This window comes from Nanorana parkeri, unplaced genomic scaffold (genome assembly GCF_000935625.1).
Source record: "Nanorana parkeri isolate BGI_ZX_2015 unplaced genomic scaffold, ASM93562v1 scaffold516, whole genome shotgun sequence".
Lineage (NCBI taxonomy): Eukaryota > Metazoa > Chordata > Amphibia > Anura > Dicroglossidae > Nanorana > Nanorana parkeri.
In genome coordinates, this window is record NW_017306784.1 from 797,065 (window position 1) to 812,787 (window position 15,723).

The 15,723-nt window shown below is 40.6% G+C and overlaps 1 protein-coding gene and 1 long non-coding RNA gene across 2 annotated transcripts in view; both read right to left on the reverse strand.

Annotated features, from left to right (window-relative positions):
• Positions 1-833: 833 nt before the first annotated feature.
• Positions 834-3,519, reverse strand: LOC108790957. The gene is made up of 3 exons (XR_001941472.1): positions 3,406-3,519; positions 3,198-3,294; positions 834-892 (listed from the first exon to the last, which is right to left on the reverse strand). It is a non-coding gene; the product is annotated as an uncharacterized LOC108790957 (long non-coding RNA).
• A 3,741-nt stretch (positions 3,520-7,260) lies between these two features.
• Positions 7,261-15,723, reverse strand: part of LOC108790949 (complement decay-accelerating factor-like) — a 21,600-nt gene continuing 13,137 nt past the window's right edge. Inside the window, exons 9-10 of the mRNA XM_018561312.1 lie at positions 8,216-8,312; positions 7,261-7,288 (exon numbers count right to left, since the gene is read on the reverse strand). Of these exons, the coding sequence (XP_018416814.1) occupies positions 7,261-7,288; positions 8,216-8,312 (125 nt within the window). The remainder of the gene's footprint in view (positions 7,289-8,215; positions 8,313-15,723) is intronic.

Genomic DNA, 15,723 nt, shown 5'->3' on the forward strand with positions numbered 1-15,723 from the left:
TTTTAATATACAGAGATTCACCACCAATGAATGTTTGGCAAATTTCACATTCAGCGCTTTGTAAATATGCTATAAGGGGAAACAATGAGTGCTCTTTCAAGTGGAAAGATGTGACGCAATGCACTGCAGCAAATGTAGGCATGACCACAGTGCTGTGGTAACATGGTTAAACAGAATAAATGGGTCTTAAAGAGAAAACCGCAATGCTAAGTATATAAAAAGATTACTTATGTCAAAAGACCAAAATAAACCGAATACATAGAAACACACAAAGGGGGTCATTTATAAAAGTTTTTATTAAGTCTGCAGTACACCATGATGGCACTAACCCCCATAGCTGGTACTGACAAGTATACAAATTCCTATACTCTTGGAAAACACGGCAGGCACCAGACCAATGAGATCACAGCAAGCAGAAACGAGGTCTAATGACTCCATGAAGTGATTACCACCCCTTTACTGGTTGATGTAAACATAAAACCAGACAAAATGTCTTTCTTTCAAACAATTCTCCATCTAGTAAGAGATTTTGCAGAAATATTACCTAGCAGATCAGATTCATGGAATTTCCCCTTAGTTTAGTGAACGAGTTGAAGCTCTGCTGACTTCCATTCTCCAATTATGTGAAAGCAAAAAATCCCGTTTAAATATTTCTTGCATGTGACGGTATTCTTCGTAAAGGCAATTTTCACAAAATTCACTAAGCTAAGGAAAATGATCTTGCAGAGTGTACAGCCTATTTGCATTTAAAACAATTACTGTTAATGCAAGCAAGGTAAGATATTTGGGTTGATGTATTACAGTTATGGCTTTACCTGTGCAGGCAATCACCCCACTCCACTTTCCATCTGCTTGACATTCTCTATATTCCCGAGTTGTGCTCCTCTCATATCTGAAGTGTGACAACATACAGAATGTAAAAAATTATATGCGGCTTTTTGTACAAAAAAAAAAAAGCATGCAAGTTGCATCTTCTATTTTATACATCTCCAATGTGACGTGTAATCTATAGAAATAAGATTTTGGTACCGTATATACTCGAGTATAAGCCGACCCGAATATAGGCCGAGGTAGCTAATTTTACCACAAAAAACTGGGAGAAAATATTGACTCGAGTATAAGCAGAGGGTGGGAAATGAGGCAGCTACTGGTAAATGTACATTACCGTAAAATCTTTCTTGGAAATGTATTTACGCAAAATCTTTTTCTTGGACAGGAATTCTAAAACAGTCTTGTTATATTGCCACCTACAGCAGGTTTAGACACTGGCAAACTGAAAAAACTGTTGAAGGCAAGCCCCCATGTAACCTTGCTTTTACTGTCATGCATCAGTTTGGTGAGCAAGCCATACATAAAAGGAAATAAATACAGAGGGGTGGGACCTGTCTCCTTCAAAAGATCACATGTACAAAAATCATATTTTCTTTATCATCCATTAAGCAACATAGGAATTGTGAAAAAGTCTGGACATCCAAAAGTACTTCAATGGAAAGATGGGCAACAGACACCAACAGACCCAAGATAGAACCAGGAGTCATCTGCAACAACCAGAACAACTAATGCCCATATCTGAACTGGAAGAGGTGAAGTCCCCTATAGGACAGGGGAAAGACCAACAACCCAGGGAACATCACAGAGGACGCATGCTATATCCCACAGGGAGTGTCTGCAGCAGGGATGCATTGTGAGCTGTTGGTTGACAATCCAAGGGAACACTAAGCCCTCCAGCAATGGTTTCTTCCTGCCTGCAGGAGTTAAAACCACACTCAAGTGCGCAAATCTTTGTCCCCAGAACAGAGACCAAAGGATGGAGAGACCCAGAAGGCAAAAGCGGTATCTCTAAAAGGAAGGTGTGGTTGAAAGTAACATCATCAGTGTTGTCCAGCATAGGGACCAGGTATCTCATACCATCACAGGGAGAATTCTCAAGCGTCCCTGTAGGTGAAGGTCTTACACCGCCAAAAAGTATTACCGCCAACACAGGATGGAGGGCCAAACCAGTTACCTTAAACTGGGATCTAGGGAGAAAATTCAACCATCTTTGAAATCCCCCAAAGCAAATATACCATTGCCCCCTCCAGTGCAATCTATGTTAAAACGGATCACTGGAGCATCCACATTAGACTACCTATTAGTGAATCCCTTTTCTACCACATTCTCTGATGTTGCCTAGAACACTTCAGGGTGTTTCTAGGATGAATAGAGGAAGGTATCAAACAGCAGGTCTAGCAGAAAAGTATTTAAAGGGATAGCAGCTCTAAAGACTCATCCTACAAATACTGGGCTATACGCACTGCTTCAATAGGTTTGAACCAACTCCTTTTATATCCAAGTCAACAGCAAGAGACTGATGTTACCCCCCAAAAAAAGGTATCTCCCTACTAGTGGGTTTCTGAATCAGACATGACAACAGGGGCTGCAGAGCTGGTCACAGAAAGGTCAGACTCTGCTGGGGATGATGCCGGAATATGCTTAGAACCCTTACAGGCAGAATGATCCAGTAGCTGGACACAAATGGCTAGGAAGTCCCTGGATGCAGAAGTAATTCTGGACATAGAGGAGGCCTTGGCACCGCCTAGGCAGAGCTGAAATTTACGCCACAGATGAAGACCCTAAAATGATAGGGGTCCTGGTTCCAGATTATAAGTGTCAGTTCCATTTGGGTATGCAAGATAAATGCCACCAGAGCCATTACGGGATTATGGGCTGAGGTCACCCCATAGTAGCAGGACTGTCTTCTGTGTGTCTTTGAATGGGCATGTTGTGCCTAATAGTAGTGAGAAACTAAATTAAATGAATGTGAGAAAAGTCAATTTTCACACATTGATTGGCTGCCACAGAGTCCAGACCTTAACCCTATTGAGAATCTTTGAGCTGTGCCGGTGAAGACTTTAGGCAGTGGTCCGACTCTCCAATCATGACTAAAAGCTTGGTGAAAAATTAATGCAACTCTGGATGGAAATAAATGATGTGACATCGCATAATCTTATCTAAAATGATGCCACAGCTAATCCGTGCTGTAATCAAAACTGAAGGTGGTCCAATGAAATATTAGAGTAAGTGACTTTTTGGACAGGCAGTGTATATTTGAATGTATCTTTGTGTTATCTTGCAGAATAATATTTACGTTTTTTTAAATTTTATATTAAAAAATATTCACAATTTAGGCTTATATTTATTAAAAATAGAAATAATACCCTTCTTCACAGGTGTATGTTGCCCTGGAGCCAAATAGGTAGTCTGTAACCAACACATGTCCATTCTGTATTTTCCCTGGATCCCCACAAGATATACCTGCAAGCAAGAAAATGCCATGTTTCCATTCCAACCAATTACACATGTTTATTAGGCAACATAAATTCACTAAGATAGGAAAGGGAAAAAGAAAATAAACAAAACACTTACGTCTACAGAATTCATCAGGCACTGACCAGCTATGGCCTCTGCAGATTATTGTGCTTTCTTTATCAGTACTTTTAGTATACCCTCGTTTGCACTTAAAATGCACAACTGTACCATTAAAATTAATTTCAGACTTCGCAGAGGTTTCATCACGCAATGCAAAAGCAGGTGTGGTAGGGTTTTCTTCACATATTGCTATGGAAAAAAAGCAGAGATTTTAGAGAAATAACACTAACACAACCAACAATCATAATCATAATCATAAAAAAACAAAAACCTCCACAAAAAGGAACTGAACCACTCCAAGTTTCATCTTGTTGACATGTTCTAAGCTTCACCAATGGAATCAAGGCATACCTGAAATAAAACCACATATAAATCACATAAGAAGTAGCCTTTATAAAATATAAACAAACCAATTAGGAAAATCTTATATAAGCTTTAACATATGTGACAAACAGCCCGGTTTGGTCCGGTGCAGAGTCGTGGATGGGGTTTACCTGCCCCCTAGACTATTGCATTTTATCAGATAAGCTAGTGAAGGGTCTGTCTTGCAATATCATGGTGATTAAGCACTGGTCACACTCTTTCCACACCTGTACTTTAGAATTTAATTTTTTTCTGGGATGAGCAGTGTGCGTTAAACTGGCCATACACCTATAGATTATCTGCAGATTTGCTATGGTCAGATGGAAAAAGTGCAACAGATTCCTCCATCTACGCTGAACTGTGTGGATAGAAGAATCTCCCACTGGGCTAAGCTTCAGTATCTTACTAGTCAACCCCACTGAACAAGATACTGAAGCTTGTCCCAGTGGGAGATTTCTCTATCCACACAGTTTAGTGTAGATGGAGGAATCTGTTGCACTTTTTCCATCTGAAAATCTGCAGATAATCTATAGGTGTATGGCCAGCTTTAGAAAGGCTGCATGCCGACTGTGCTGGACCAGCCTGCAGGGCTAAGCAGACTCCAATTGCCTCACAGCTGGCCAGTAGGCTGAATATTTTGCTGCTTATCAGACTTTTTAATCTGCAGCTTTCATTAAAATAATACCTGGTCATCCTACCATAAGGTTCTTGTGCAGGTACTTACTGTTATAGGCCGACAATGTCACACATGTTACTAGACCTGTGTGCAGGGGACATGTGCCTCAGTGAGTCCACTAGCAGAGCATGACATTCTGACTGCCTGAATGACTAGCTGATACTCCTGCAGCACCAAGTGGAGGGAATATAAAGATAAATGCTGCTTGCAATGGCCGAATGTCCCTCAGCTGAGATCCGGGAGGTGGGAGGAAGTGGCATCATATCTGTGCAGCTTCTCTAAGGTAAGTAAACATTCAAGCTTCTATGGATTACCAATGAAAGGAGGACAATGACCATTGAACACCAAATGCAAGAGGGCACACACATACCCACACACCACAAGACTTAACATCTTGTACAGGTCAGTGTGTGGTGCACTTCAGGATCCTACTCTTGGCTTCCCATTGGCTGCAGACGCCTGCATTTGGGCCGTATGCCCAATATTCGGTCTCTCAGTGTCCTGGTTGCCAAGTAACATCCTCTGCTATTCCACCCTACAGCTCGGATTTGTCCTGGTCTTTCCCATTTAAACTTCACTGATCCTGTGCACAACACTTGCTATACGTTTTCACACATCGGACTAGCGGCCATTTGCCCATATGCGATATTCTGTGTATCCACCCTGTGCCTGTTATCTGACCATGCTTCTGCCTGATGCCTGGACCAACCCTTTGTCTGTATACCTACCACATCTCTGTCTGCTACTAGAACGGTCATTTTGCCTGTCTATACACCACATTTCTGCCTGCTGTTTGGACCATCCATTTTTTAGTTTGCTGACCACATGCCTGCTACCTGTATTGATCCTGCTGCTGATGTTTCTGCCGAGGCACCTGTTCAAGCTATTCTCTGCAGACATCTGTACTCCTGGTACCAAGTACTGGAAAGCCTGCTTGCATTAAGGGAATGGGGGTTGCAATAGGTGAAGCTACACTAAGTCAGCTATATTTCCTGACCACTCGTACAAAGGCAGATTACAAACACAAGCATTTGAGGTGGCAATCAACATTGACCACCATTACAAGGGGACACTCCTGGACCACTGTACACTGCAAGTTGTGCTGTGTAATATACAGTCCAAACTTTCTAAATTCAGATCACTGCACTGTATGCAATGTTGTACATTACATTGTCCTAACTGCTGCACTCTATACAGAACAAAATCCTGACCACTGCACTCTATACACAGTGGGAGGAGATTTGCTTACCGAAAAAGTGTAGGCTCATGGACACTTCAATGTAAAGCAGCATACCATGGAACAGGTTAGACCTGGAAGCTGGACCTGCGGAGTAGGAATAGTCCTGGAGCACACTCGAGGGGGGAGGTCCTGGAAACTGATCAGGGTCACCCAAAGATAGAATTTTGGCTGATCCACCAGGAAACAGACAACATTCAATCTGTTTATTGCCAGCTTTACATAATATTCACTGCTGCACTCTATATGCTACATAGTCCTAACTTCTGCACTCTACATGCTACTTTTAACATTTTACAGTAATACACACTATTGGTATTCCTACATAAATATTCTCTGGTAAACAGCAAGGCAAGCAAATTATACAGTTTATCAGTACTTGCAAGTAATTATTTGCTTCCAATAGCTAGCAAATTGCTGACAGTTCTAACACACATGCATACATCTGGCTCGTGACAAGACTCATCTGGAGAAACAACGGGTCTTAAATCTTTAGAACCAAGTGTATATTCTACACAGGAGCAAATTTGATCTTTTGCACTCCATTAACATATGGAATGATAACCCCTGGAGATACCAGCATACTCTATTTTGCCATGTATTATCCTCTATATGCTCAACATGAGGTTTTGCATGTTTTTAAGGATTAGACATTTTGGATTATTAGGCAATTAGATTGTAAGGAAGCTGGGGAGCTAAAGGATTTTGTAGTGCATTGGGCAATGTAGGCTTGGTGTGCAGAGCGTAATTAAAGATAGCAGAAGAAATAATAGTTAGGAAGGTAACATCTGTTTTTTTATGGTTGTATGAAGAGGTCTAGCTGCCTATGTATAATGTGTGACTAGACACTTACTACTTTGTTAAGCCATATCATGTGATCAGGGATACTTGGGCAGTTTATGGCTTTTCTACAAGGGAGTAAAAAGACATAACCATGCACATTATCGCAGGGGAGGGAAATGCTTTTCCCTGAGATCTCGTGAGATTACAGATGAGATTTCCCAGCAATGCTCTGCTGATGACAAGGCAATCCCAGTGTGCATTGCTTTGGCAAACTGAAGTCATTTTGCCCTTTCAAAGCAGGGAGTGAATGTCCTGCAAGTGTAAGTATTTCAGAATCACAGCATTTTACATACGACATGTCTATGCTATTTAGCAACCATCAGACATAGAGGGATGCATTGGTAGAATTTGATTTTTGAGTGTAATAAAGGTCCGCTTTAAGATGTAAAGTGGGTAAATGAGACAACCATTTTTCCAATATGTATTGGGGAATGTCATGATGTGTATAGGATTTTTGATAACGGATTCATTTTTTTAGAGGAGATATGCACCACCACACTCCAGGGGAGTTTATCCCAAGCATGTATTTTAGTCTTTTATATTTCATTAAAGGGACAACATTTAGTTAAATGAAGACCTTTGGATATAGGAATATGAATGCCCAAATGTCTAAGTGATAACATCCAACCAATGCTTTAGAAGTGAAAATTGTTCTCAAGCAAAGGTGAACTTATCTATGGGCAGAATATGGGCTTTTTATGGACTCCTGCAACAAGATCCTTTAGCCTTCTGGTTACTTTGGTTTGCTCAGATCCTCCAGTCTGTCAACAGACAGAACACCACACAGGTGTGTGCCTGCTCAATACAGAAAATGTCTCATTGTGTGCAGAACAGCATCGCTCCCCTTGTCTCATAGCCATCTCCTGAAGAGGGAAAAGCACCAAACTTCAGTTAGCTTGGCTACAAAATCAGTGGAACTTGGCTACCGTGAAAGATGTAGATCTAGGAATGGACGCTTTATCCCAGCCACTATTAATTACTTTCAATAGAAAGCAGAACGATTAAACAAAAAAAAGACTTATTACATGCTGTGACGGACTGAACCGTCACTGGGGCTGCTGGAGGAGCCTGAGGGCTAGCCTCCTTCCTAGCGACTACGGACCTAGGATTATGGAGACCCCCTTGTTGGGTTGAACTGGGTGTCCGGGGCCCATGGATGGCTGTTGCGGGTTAGCCTGGCCCTACAGCCGTCCAATTTCACAATTCAATAATGGCTCTGGAAACCCAATGTTAATGACAATGGATTATCCCAGCAGACGGACTAATCCCTGCTGACTCTGTTTCAAGCCTTCATTTGCATGGCCACACATCAGCCCTCCCATTCAAGTTATCGGACCAATCCCTGCTGACTCTGTTTCAAGTCCTCGTTTGCATGGCCAATAGGAAGTGGTTGTTTGGGTGGGGTTTTCAAACTGTGGTGTATAAAAGTGTGTGTGTGTGCATTCAATAAAGGAGATCCCTGTTGGAACTTACATACAGTCTGCCTGGTGTTTGTTCTGAGCTATCACAACTGGATTCGAACGGCACATAGCTGTAGTTCGAATCCCGGATTATCGGACGATCGAAGAATCAGGCGTTGCGGTCTGACATCTGATCCAATAGTAGCACAGGAGTGCCGGGAGAGTGGAACCGAGCGAGCAGGGGCTCGTTACACATGCAATATATTGCCATATAATATGTAAACCTACCCTTTGTTGCATTTGTAAGTGGCTGTTGCGCCTAACACCGTACTTTGATAAGTTATCAGACCATTTGCTAGAGTGCCAAGATCTCCACATGATACCTCTGAAAAGAAATTGATGATACAATTAAATGTTTACACTGAATACTTTTTATTTTCAAAGTTGACATCATTCATGTACACTTAAATACAGTTGCAATAATTGACACAAGACTCCAACTGTTTCAAGTACTGTATACAAAATGCTATATGTCTAAACTTATTCGGTTTTCTCATTTTATTGCAGTTGTCTTGTTATGGTCACTTTTAAATAAACATCATAGTCCCGGCTTTAAAATACTAAGAAAAGATGGATACAACTTAAAAAAGGACAAGTTAATAGTTGGAGGATTACTGCAAACATGAGATATTAGCAATCTACTTTTCAAAAATGTGTCATTTGGTTTTTTTTTGTACTGTTCTGACAATTTTATTTGCTACGATTTATAAATGAAAGAGAAAACAGGCTTTTTACTTTATATAGTAAACATTTAACAACACAAAAAAAAGCTTGAATTTATTCATTTTCAAATTGCTATTTTCACCTTTTTTTTTTCTGATTGTCAAGAAAACAGAAATACGCCAAAGACTAAAACAGAACAAAAAAATATCACCCACCACAAGGAAGCAGAGAAATATATATTTTTTAAATGTTATTCTATTTCTATGTTTTGCCATCATGCCTGATCAGTGATCATGGTCATGATTTTGATACACAATAAAATAGTATTTTTTTTTTTTTAAAAGGACAGCTATCAAGTTAGAAATAACTACACTGTAAATGTAAGCAGACTGTATTTTTGCAATTGTATCCTAGTCTTTACAGATTTGTCTGGTACATTATTTTGATTCAAATGACACTCCACTTAGAAAAGCAACACCCCAGGAGGTGTTCATTTATAGCCATTTTAAAGACTGAAAACAATTCTAAAGCCAATATCTAAAAACAGCAGTCTTGCTTACTGCCAATAGTATCGTGTCTAATGGTGGCCATACATTGTACAATTTTTGTTTGACACAAACCCTCGTTCGATTATATCTAGATTTTCCCATCAAGCATAGTGAAATGTCGATTTCCGAAATCGTTGGTTAGCCATACTAACCAACCAATTTTTGACAGACGATGGAAATTATTTCCTTTTGCGCATGTGCGGTTTTCTTGCAGCTTTTTGACGAACAAAAACCCCACTTTTAGATTTTCGTTTAGTCAGATTTTCCAACCCGATCAAACAAAGAAAAACAAAACACACGTAATTGTCCCATCAACTGTTTGATTTTCATTCAAAAGACCGTTTGTGGATGATTTCTGAACGAAAAATCGCAGTTGTATGGGCACCTTAAACTAAAAGTCCGAAATGCTAACCTACTTTGGTGAAGGCCGTACTGGACGCGTTTCCCTACCCTGTAGTGTTTACTTACAACATACTATTAGTCATACCAGGGGTGGTTTCAGACAGGGCAGATATTCAGTCGTTCAGTACTTGCACATGTTAGAACAATTCCTCTAGACAAGCAAGAGTAAATATCCTCAAGCTGCCAGAGAACCCTCCCTTCTGGTAGCGGATACAACCTGGTACTGCATTCGTTATGAGAGCAGAAACCAGCAGTTCCATCAACAATCAACCTACCAACAACTTTCTGAACATTTTCTCTTCTAGATCAGAGGTAGACTGAGACATGTCTGATTCAAGGACTTGACAATTCATATATCAGAAGCAGAATATCTAGGAACACACATTTTTATTTTAAATGAAATCTACCCGTCTATTTCACTTTGAGAGTGTAATACTACCAACACGCTACCTACATGTCATGTAAGCTTAAAAGTAGTACAAAAGGCTTGGCATTTTTTTTTACCTTAATGCATTCTCTGCATTAGGGTAAAAAAAAGCCCAGTACCTTTTTATAACCTCCATCCCCCCCCCACACTTACCTGTGGTCGCTTGTCTCCTCTGTCGGGACCAGGAAGATGCAACGCGTTCCCCAAACTTCCTGAATGTGGGGGAGAGTACTGAGGGCTGAGGAGAGATAGGATTCACGGATATGCCCGCGCATGCACAGATGTCCCCTCAGCAGCCGGCTAGTTGATGGAAACACCTGCACACAGGGAAAAGGGGGACTTGCGGTTTGGGGGCAACTAGAGAATGGGGGAATGAATTTAAAAAAAAAAAAAAGAAGTGTCCCTCCTTATATTAAAAAGATAAAATAAAGTTTTAATAGTGTAGTTCCACTTTTTGCATCCAAATTGGGATAACATCTACTTTATATTTGTTATATGTTCCCATTCACATTGCAGAACTTAAAAAAAAAAATGCTGCTTACATCTTAAATGCATTTTATTTGCATAAAAATCATACCCAACTTCCCCCTATGTAATGTTAAAGGAGGGGGCTGGAGGGAGGCGAATGTTTACTCTATAATTAACCCTGTCTGTACTGTAATGTGCATGATTGCATTATCAGCTGTAAACTAGATTTTAACACTGTCTATCCTAACAAAGGTCTGCCCTAATAAAGGCTTTGAGGCAATATATGTTTTTGTGACGAAGCTCAGTCTGACCTTCTGGATTGACTTTCACTTCTCTTCAGACTACCAATCTTTTGTTTGAAGCCCTTATCCCCCTACTTTTTTTTCCCCCTCAGATTCTTTCCTTTCCACTCTCGCCCTTCCCCCAGAGGGAACATTTCTTACAAGGCCTTAACAAAGATTAGAGTATCTCTCGCTCTCTAGTTTTATCTGTATCCTTCTCTCTTTCTTTGGTATGTTCTTGACTGTTATAAAAACATAAAATCTAGGAGGTGGGCCAGGTGATTTACAAGCTAATGTTGCATGCTCAACATAATGCCATCACCATGTAGTTCTCCTGATTAAGCTTAGCATTTTCTCATTCCTCATATAGAGGTGTTAGTAGTGGATTATGTTTGTTTAATGATATATATTCTGGATTGGTATCACCATTTGTAATGTTTGTACGTGATTACATTTCTTTCAATGTTTGTTTGCATCTCCTGGCAATTTCCTCAATAATTAAAAAAACAAAACAAATGTCTGGAATGTAAATATGGTTCATGTACACTGCATGCTTTATAAAAGGTCAAGTGAGGCTTGATCCATCACAAAGCTGTATTTGGAGGACTTTTAACTGTACACTGTCGCAATCTAAAAATATGAGGGGAAAAAAGAGCTATTTGTTGGAGCCACTGTACAAGTCCTCTGTGTGGAACACCTCTGGAGATATTAGTAAAATTACACTATACTGTTGCAAATTTATATAGGTATGCACGCCCCTCTCATGATACCAAATCTAGTTTAAGGATCTGTATTCCAGAAAGTCATTTAAAGCCCATAAATGAAAATTTAGGGCAACTAGAGACTACCTCATTTATACCTGTATTTGGTAGATAGTTGAAAATCTTTTTGGTTGTTGGAAAACTGTTTAAAATTAAGAAATGTAATGTTGCAGAACAGAAATAGAAGAAAATGACAGCATTAAAGAAGAAATGTAGACACATAGAAAAAATTTAATACAGCTGAACTGTTTTTTGTAAAAAAAAAAAAAATCCTGTGTTAATACACTAACCTGCCAAAGGTTTGTGGACACCTGACCATCACTCCTGTACACTATGACCAAAAGTAAGTGGACACCCTCCAAATGATTGCGTTCAAGCCTTTTCAGAGATCGCTATTTTTACACAATTGTACCTGGTTCAACCTGGTTAAAACAGGGTTTCCGACGCCAGCATGACCATGTTCCGGTACAGTAAGCCAGAGCTATGGATACATGGTTTGTCGAGTCTGGTGTGGAGAAACTCAAGTGGCCTGCACAAAACACCTTAAGAATAAACTGAAATGCCCGTTTCAAGATTAGTCTATTCGTCCATCAGTACCTAACCTGCCAAATGCACTTTTGACTGAATGGCACAAATTCCTATCCATGTACTCCATAATCATGTGAAAAACCTTCAAAAGAAAAATGGAAGAGGGAAGGCTGTTACAGCCACATAGGTGATCCTGAAAATAACAATTCCTATTTTAGGGAAGACACCCTTGGACAACAGCATTGTCAACCTGTGGGGAGGATGGTGTTAGCTGCAGTTTGGATTTCATTGTTTAATCAAGTCCATCTAACACCTTTTAAGCAGTTACAGAAACTTTTTTTTATGCTTTTAGGATAAAGGTTTTCCATAATAAAAAAATAAAAGCCAACCATTGCAAGACCCCCAGTCAGTGTTAAATGGTTTGTCTCAACCCTCTAACAGACCAAAATGTCTAGCAAAATTATAGATACAGGAAGTTAAAAAAAATAACAGGACATCAGATTACCAGGTGAAAATAATGTCAATGAAAAACTAATGCAGCCACCTCATTTAAGAATTGGTTAGCTGCAGTAACATTACATTTTTGGTTTTAGATAGGCTTTAAGCTGGAATATGCACCATCTTTTGGATACTTCATCTTATTATAGCCGGCTTGCCTTTTCTACCGTTTTGCCCTCATATGCTGGAGACATATACTCACAGGCCAGTTTATTAGGAACACCTTGCTAGTACCGGGTTGGACCCCCTTTTGCCTTCAGAACCTCCTTAATTCTTCATGGCATAGATTCAACATGGTGTTGGAAACATTCCCCAGAGATTTTGGCCCATATTGACATGATAGCAGGCCTGTGCCAAGAAAATATCCCCCACACCATTACACCAGCAGCAGCCTGAACAGTTGAAACAAGACAGGATGGATCCATGCTTTCATGTTTATGCCAAATTCTGACCCAACCATCTGAATGTCGCGGCTGAAATCAAGACCGGGCAATGTTTTTCCAATCTTCTATTGTCCAATTTTGGTGAGCCTGTGCGAACTGTAGCCTCCGTTTCCTGTTTTTAGCTGACAGGAGTGACACCCGGTGTGGTCTTCTGCTGCTGTAGCCCATCTGCTTTAAGGTTCGACATGTTGTGCATTCAGAGATGGTATTCTGCATACCTAGGTTGTAACGAGTGGTTATTTAAGTTACTGTTGCCTTTCTATCATCTCGAACCAGTCTATCCCTTCTCCTCCGACATCAACAAGGCATTTTCGTCCACACAACTGCCGCTCACTGGATATTTTCTCTTTTTCTGAACAATCTCTGTAAACCCTAGAGATGGTTGTGCATGAAAATCTAAGTAGATCAACAGTTTTTGAAATACTCAGACCAGCCCGTCTGGCACCAACAACAATGCCACGTTCAAAGTCACCTAAATCCCCTTTCTTCCCCATTCTGATGCTCGGTTTGAACTTCAGCAAGTCGTCTTCAACACGTCTATAGATGTCTAAATGCATTGAGTTGCTGCCATGTGATTGGCTGATTAGCAATTTGTGTTCCCAAGGAATTGAACAGGTGTACCTAATAAAAGTGGCCAGAGAGTGCATGCATATGCATTGGGTGTATAATTCACAGCTGCTACTTCATAAAAAATTCCCTTCAAGCGCTCTTCCAAAGATCTTATTCGAAAGATGATGTTCATAGTACAAGAAAGCAACAGTTTTGAACCGTACATTGTTCTTCCTCCGCTGGATGAAGAGTTAAAGGAGAACTATGGGGTTAGAGCTTTTCCCCATAGTTCTCCTTAGGGCAGTGGTTCTCAACCTGTCTAGGGCCGGGACCCCTTGGTAACATTTGCCAAGTTGTGGTGACCCTCAAAGGTAAAATTTAGGGATGACTGCTGCAGCGACATCTGGAGGCGTGGCAGGAGAACTGACACTGCTGCGCTAGGAGAGAGCTGAGGAAGATTCTCACCTTGCACAGCGACCCACAGGTTGAGAACCACTGCTATAGGCAAAGACAGGACCGGGCTCTGATCAAATGAGGGGACAGAAATAAAAATATGAACAAAATAGGTTACCATTTGTGACATATCATTCATTGTCTCAGGAGGATCTTTTCATGTACCGTGTTTCCCCGAAAGTAAGACCTACCCTGAAAATAAGACCTAGCGCTATCTTCAGACATTGGTCGATTATCCATAAATACATGAATGCCCCCTATTCAGCCCTTTAAAAAGGGGTTACACCGTACAAAATTTTGTTATCAAATCGGATTTCATACCACAAAGAAAAGCGACTTTTTGGGGGCCCAGGAGAACTGGATCACTTGTTTGTTTAAATTATATACACTGTTCGGCAATGATCAGAAGGGGAATCCTTATTACATCCACATCAGGAAACTCTCATACCTATTAAATGTGTCAGAGATCATTTGTTATTTATATTATTACATGCTCTTGTGGATTAGATTATATTGGAGAGACCACGCAGAGGTTAAAAGGATCGCCTAGCCAGACACAAATATCCAATAAGGGACAAGAGAGTAGCATTGCCATTGGTGGGACATTTTGTTGATTATAAAGCATGCAATATCACAGTTAAGGTTTAGGTCGATTGATTTTATTCTTAAACCATGGAGAGGTGGTGATAGGAAATTAATGTTGAAAAAATGAGAAGTGAAATGGATACTTGAATTAAATACAATACAACTAAAGAATGAATAAATGTGGACTTTGATCTACATTTATTCCTATAAGATTTTTTCTTTTAAGAACTATGGGGAAAAACCACTTACCCCATAGTTCTGTTTTAAGGGTCACAGGAGGACATATACTAGCGTCCTCCCGTGACCCAAAGCTCATATATCGCGAGCTACAGCTCAAGGTATACTGAGACCGCCGCAGCCGGGACTGATCCCGACAATGCTGTTGAGATCCACCCAGCTTCGTGAATGACATCTGGCTCTGCCTATCTGCAGAAAGATGATCGAGAAGTGAGCGAGCGACGATATGTGTCATTGTCACACGTCGGCTCGAACTATGAGGATGAACGATTTTCACTCACCTCATAGTTCTCCTTTAGGAAAGGGTTAATGGAATGTGTTGAATTTCACAAGCAGAGTATGAAGTGTGTGGAAAATTATCCTGCTATGCCTAACAACCGAGACAAGAAAAGAGATGTAAGGAATGCAAGAGCCAAGTGGTTACAGAGTGCCAGACTACTTTCAATGAGAAGAAACTTGCATGTTTGATTACTTTTGGGCTTGAGGAAGAACCGTGTAGGGATGGTTTGAAACTGTTGCCTTCATGTACTATGTCATGACATCGTTGGCAACAAAATAAAAAAGGAGCAGACTGAGTGCTGCAATACCCTGACTTCTTTGGTTGCTAGATGCAAGAAATTGTGGACTGATTCCTGTATTGACTGCACAACCGCTAGAAGGCGGCTGGAGCGTAGTGTGGGGGTAGGGAAACTCCAGCCCTCCAGCTGTGGTGGCAGTACCAATCCCATTAGGCATTGAAAGACTGACAGCCACAGGCATGGCAACCAGAGGCAGATGCATTATGGGATTTGTGGTTTCACCACAGCTGGAGGGAACTGGAGTTTGTCCACTCTTGCCATAGACTGTTGATCCAGGGATATAATTGATCATGCAGGAAAGGGGTCAAAAGAGAA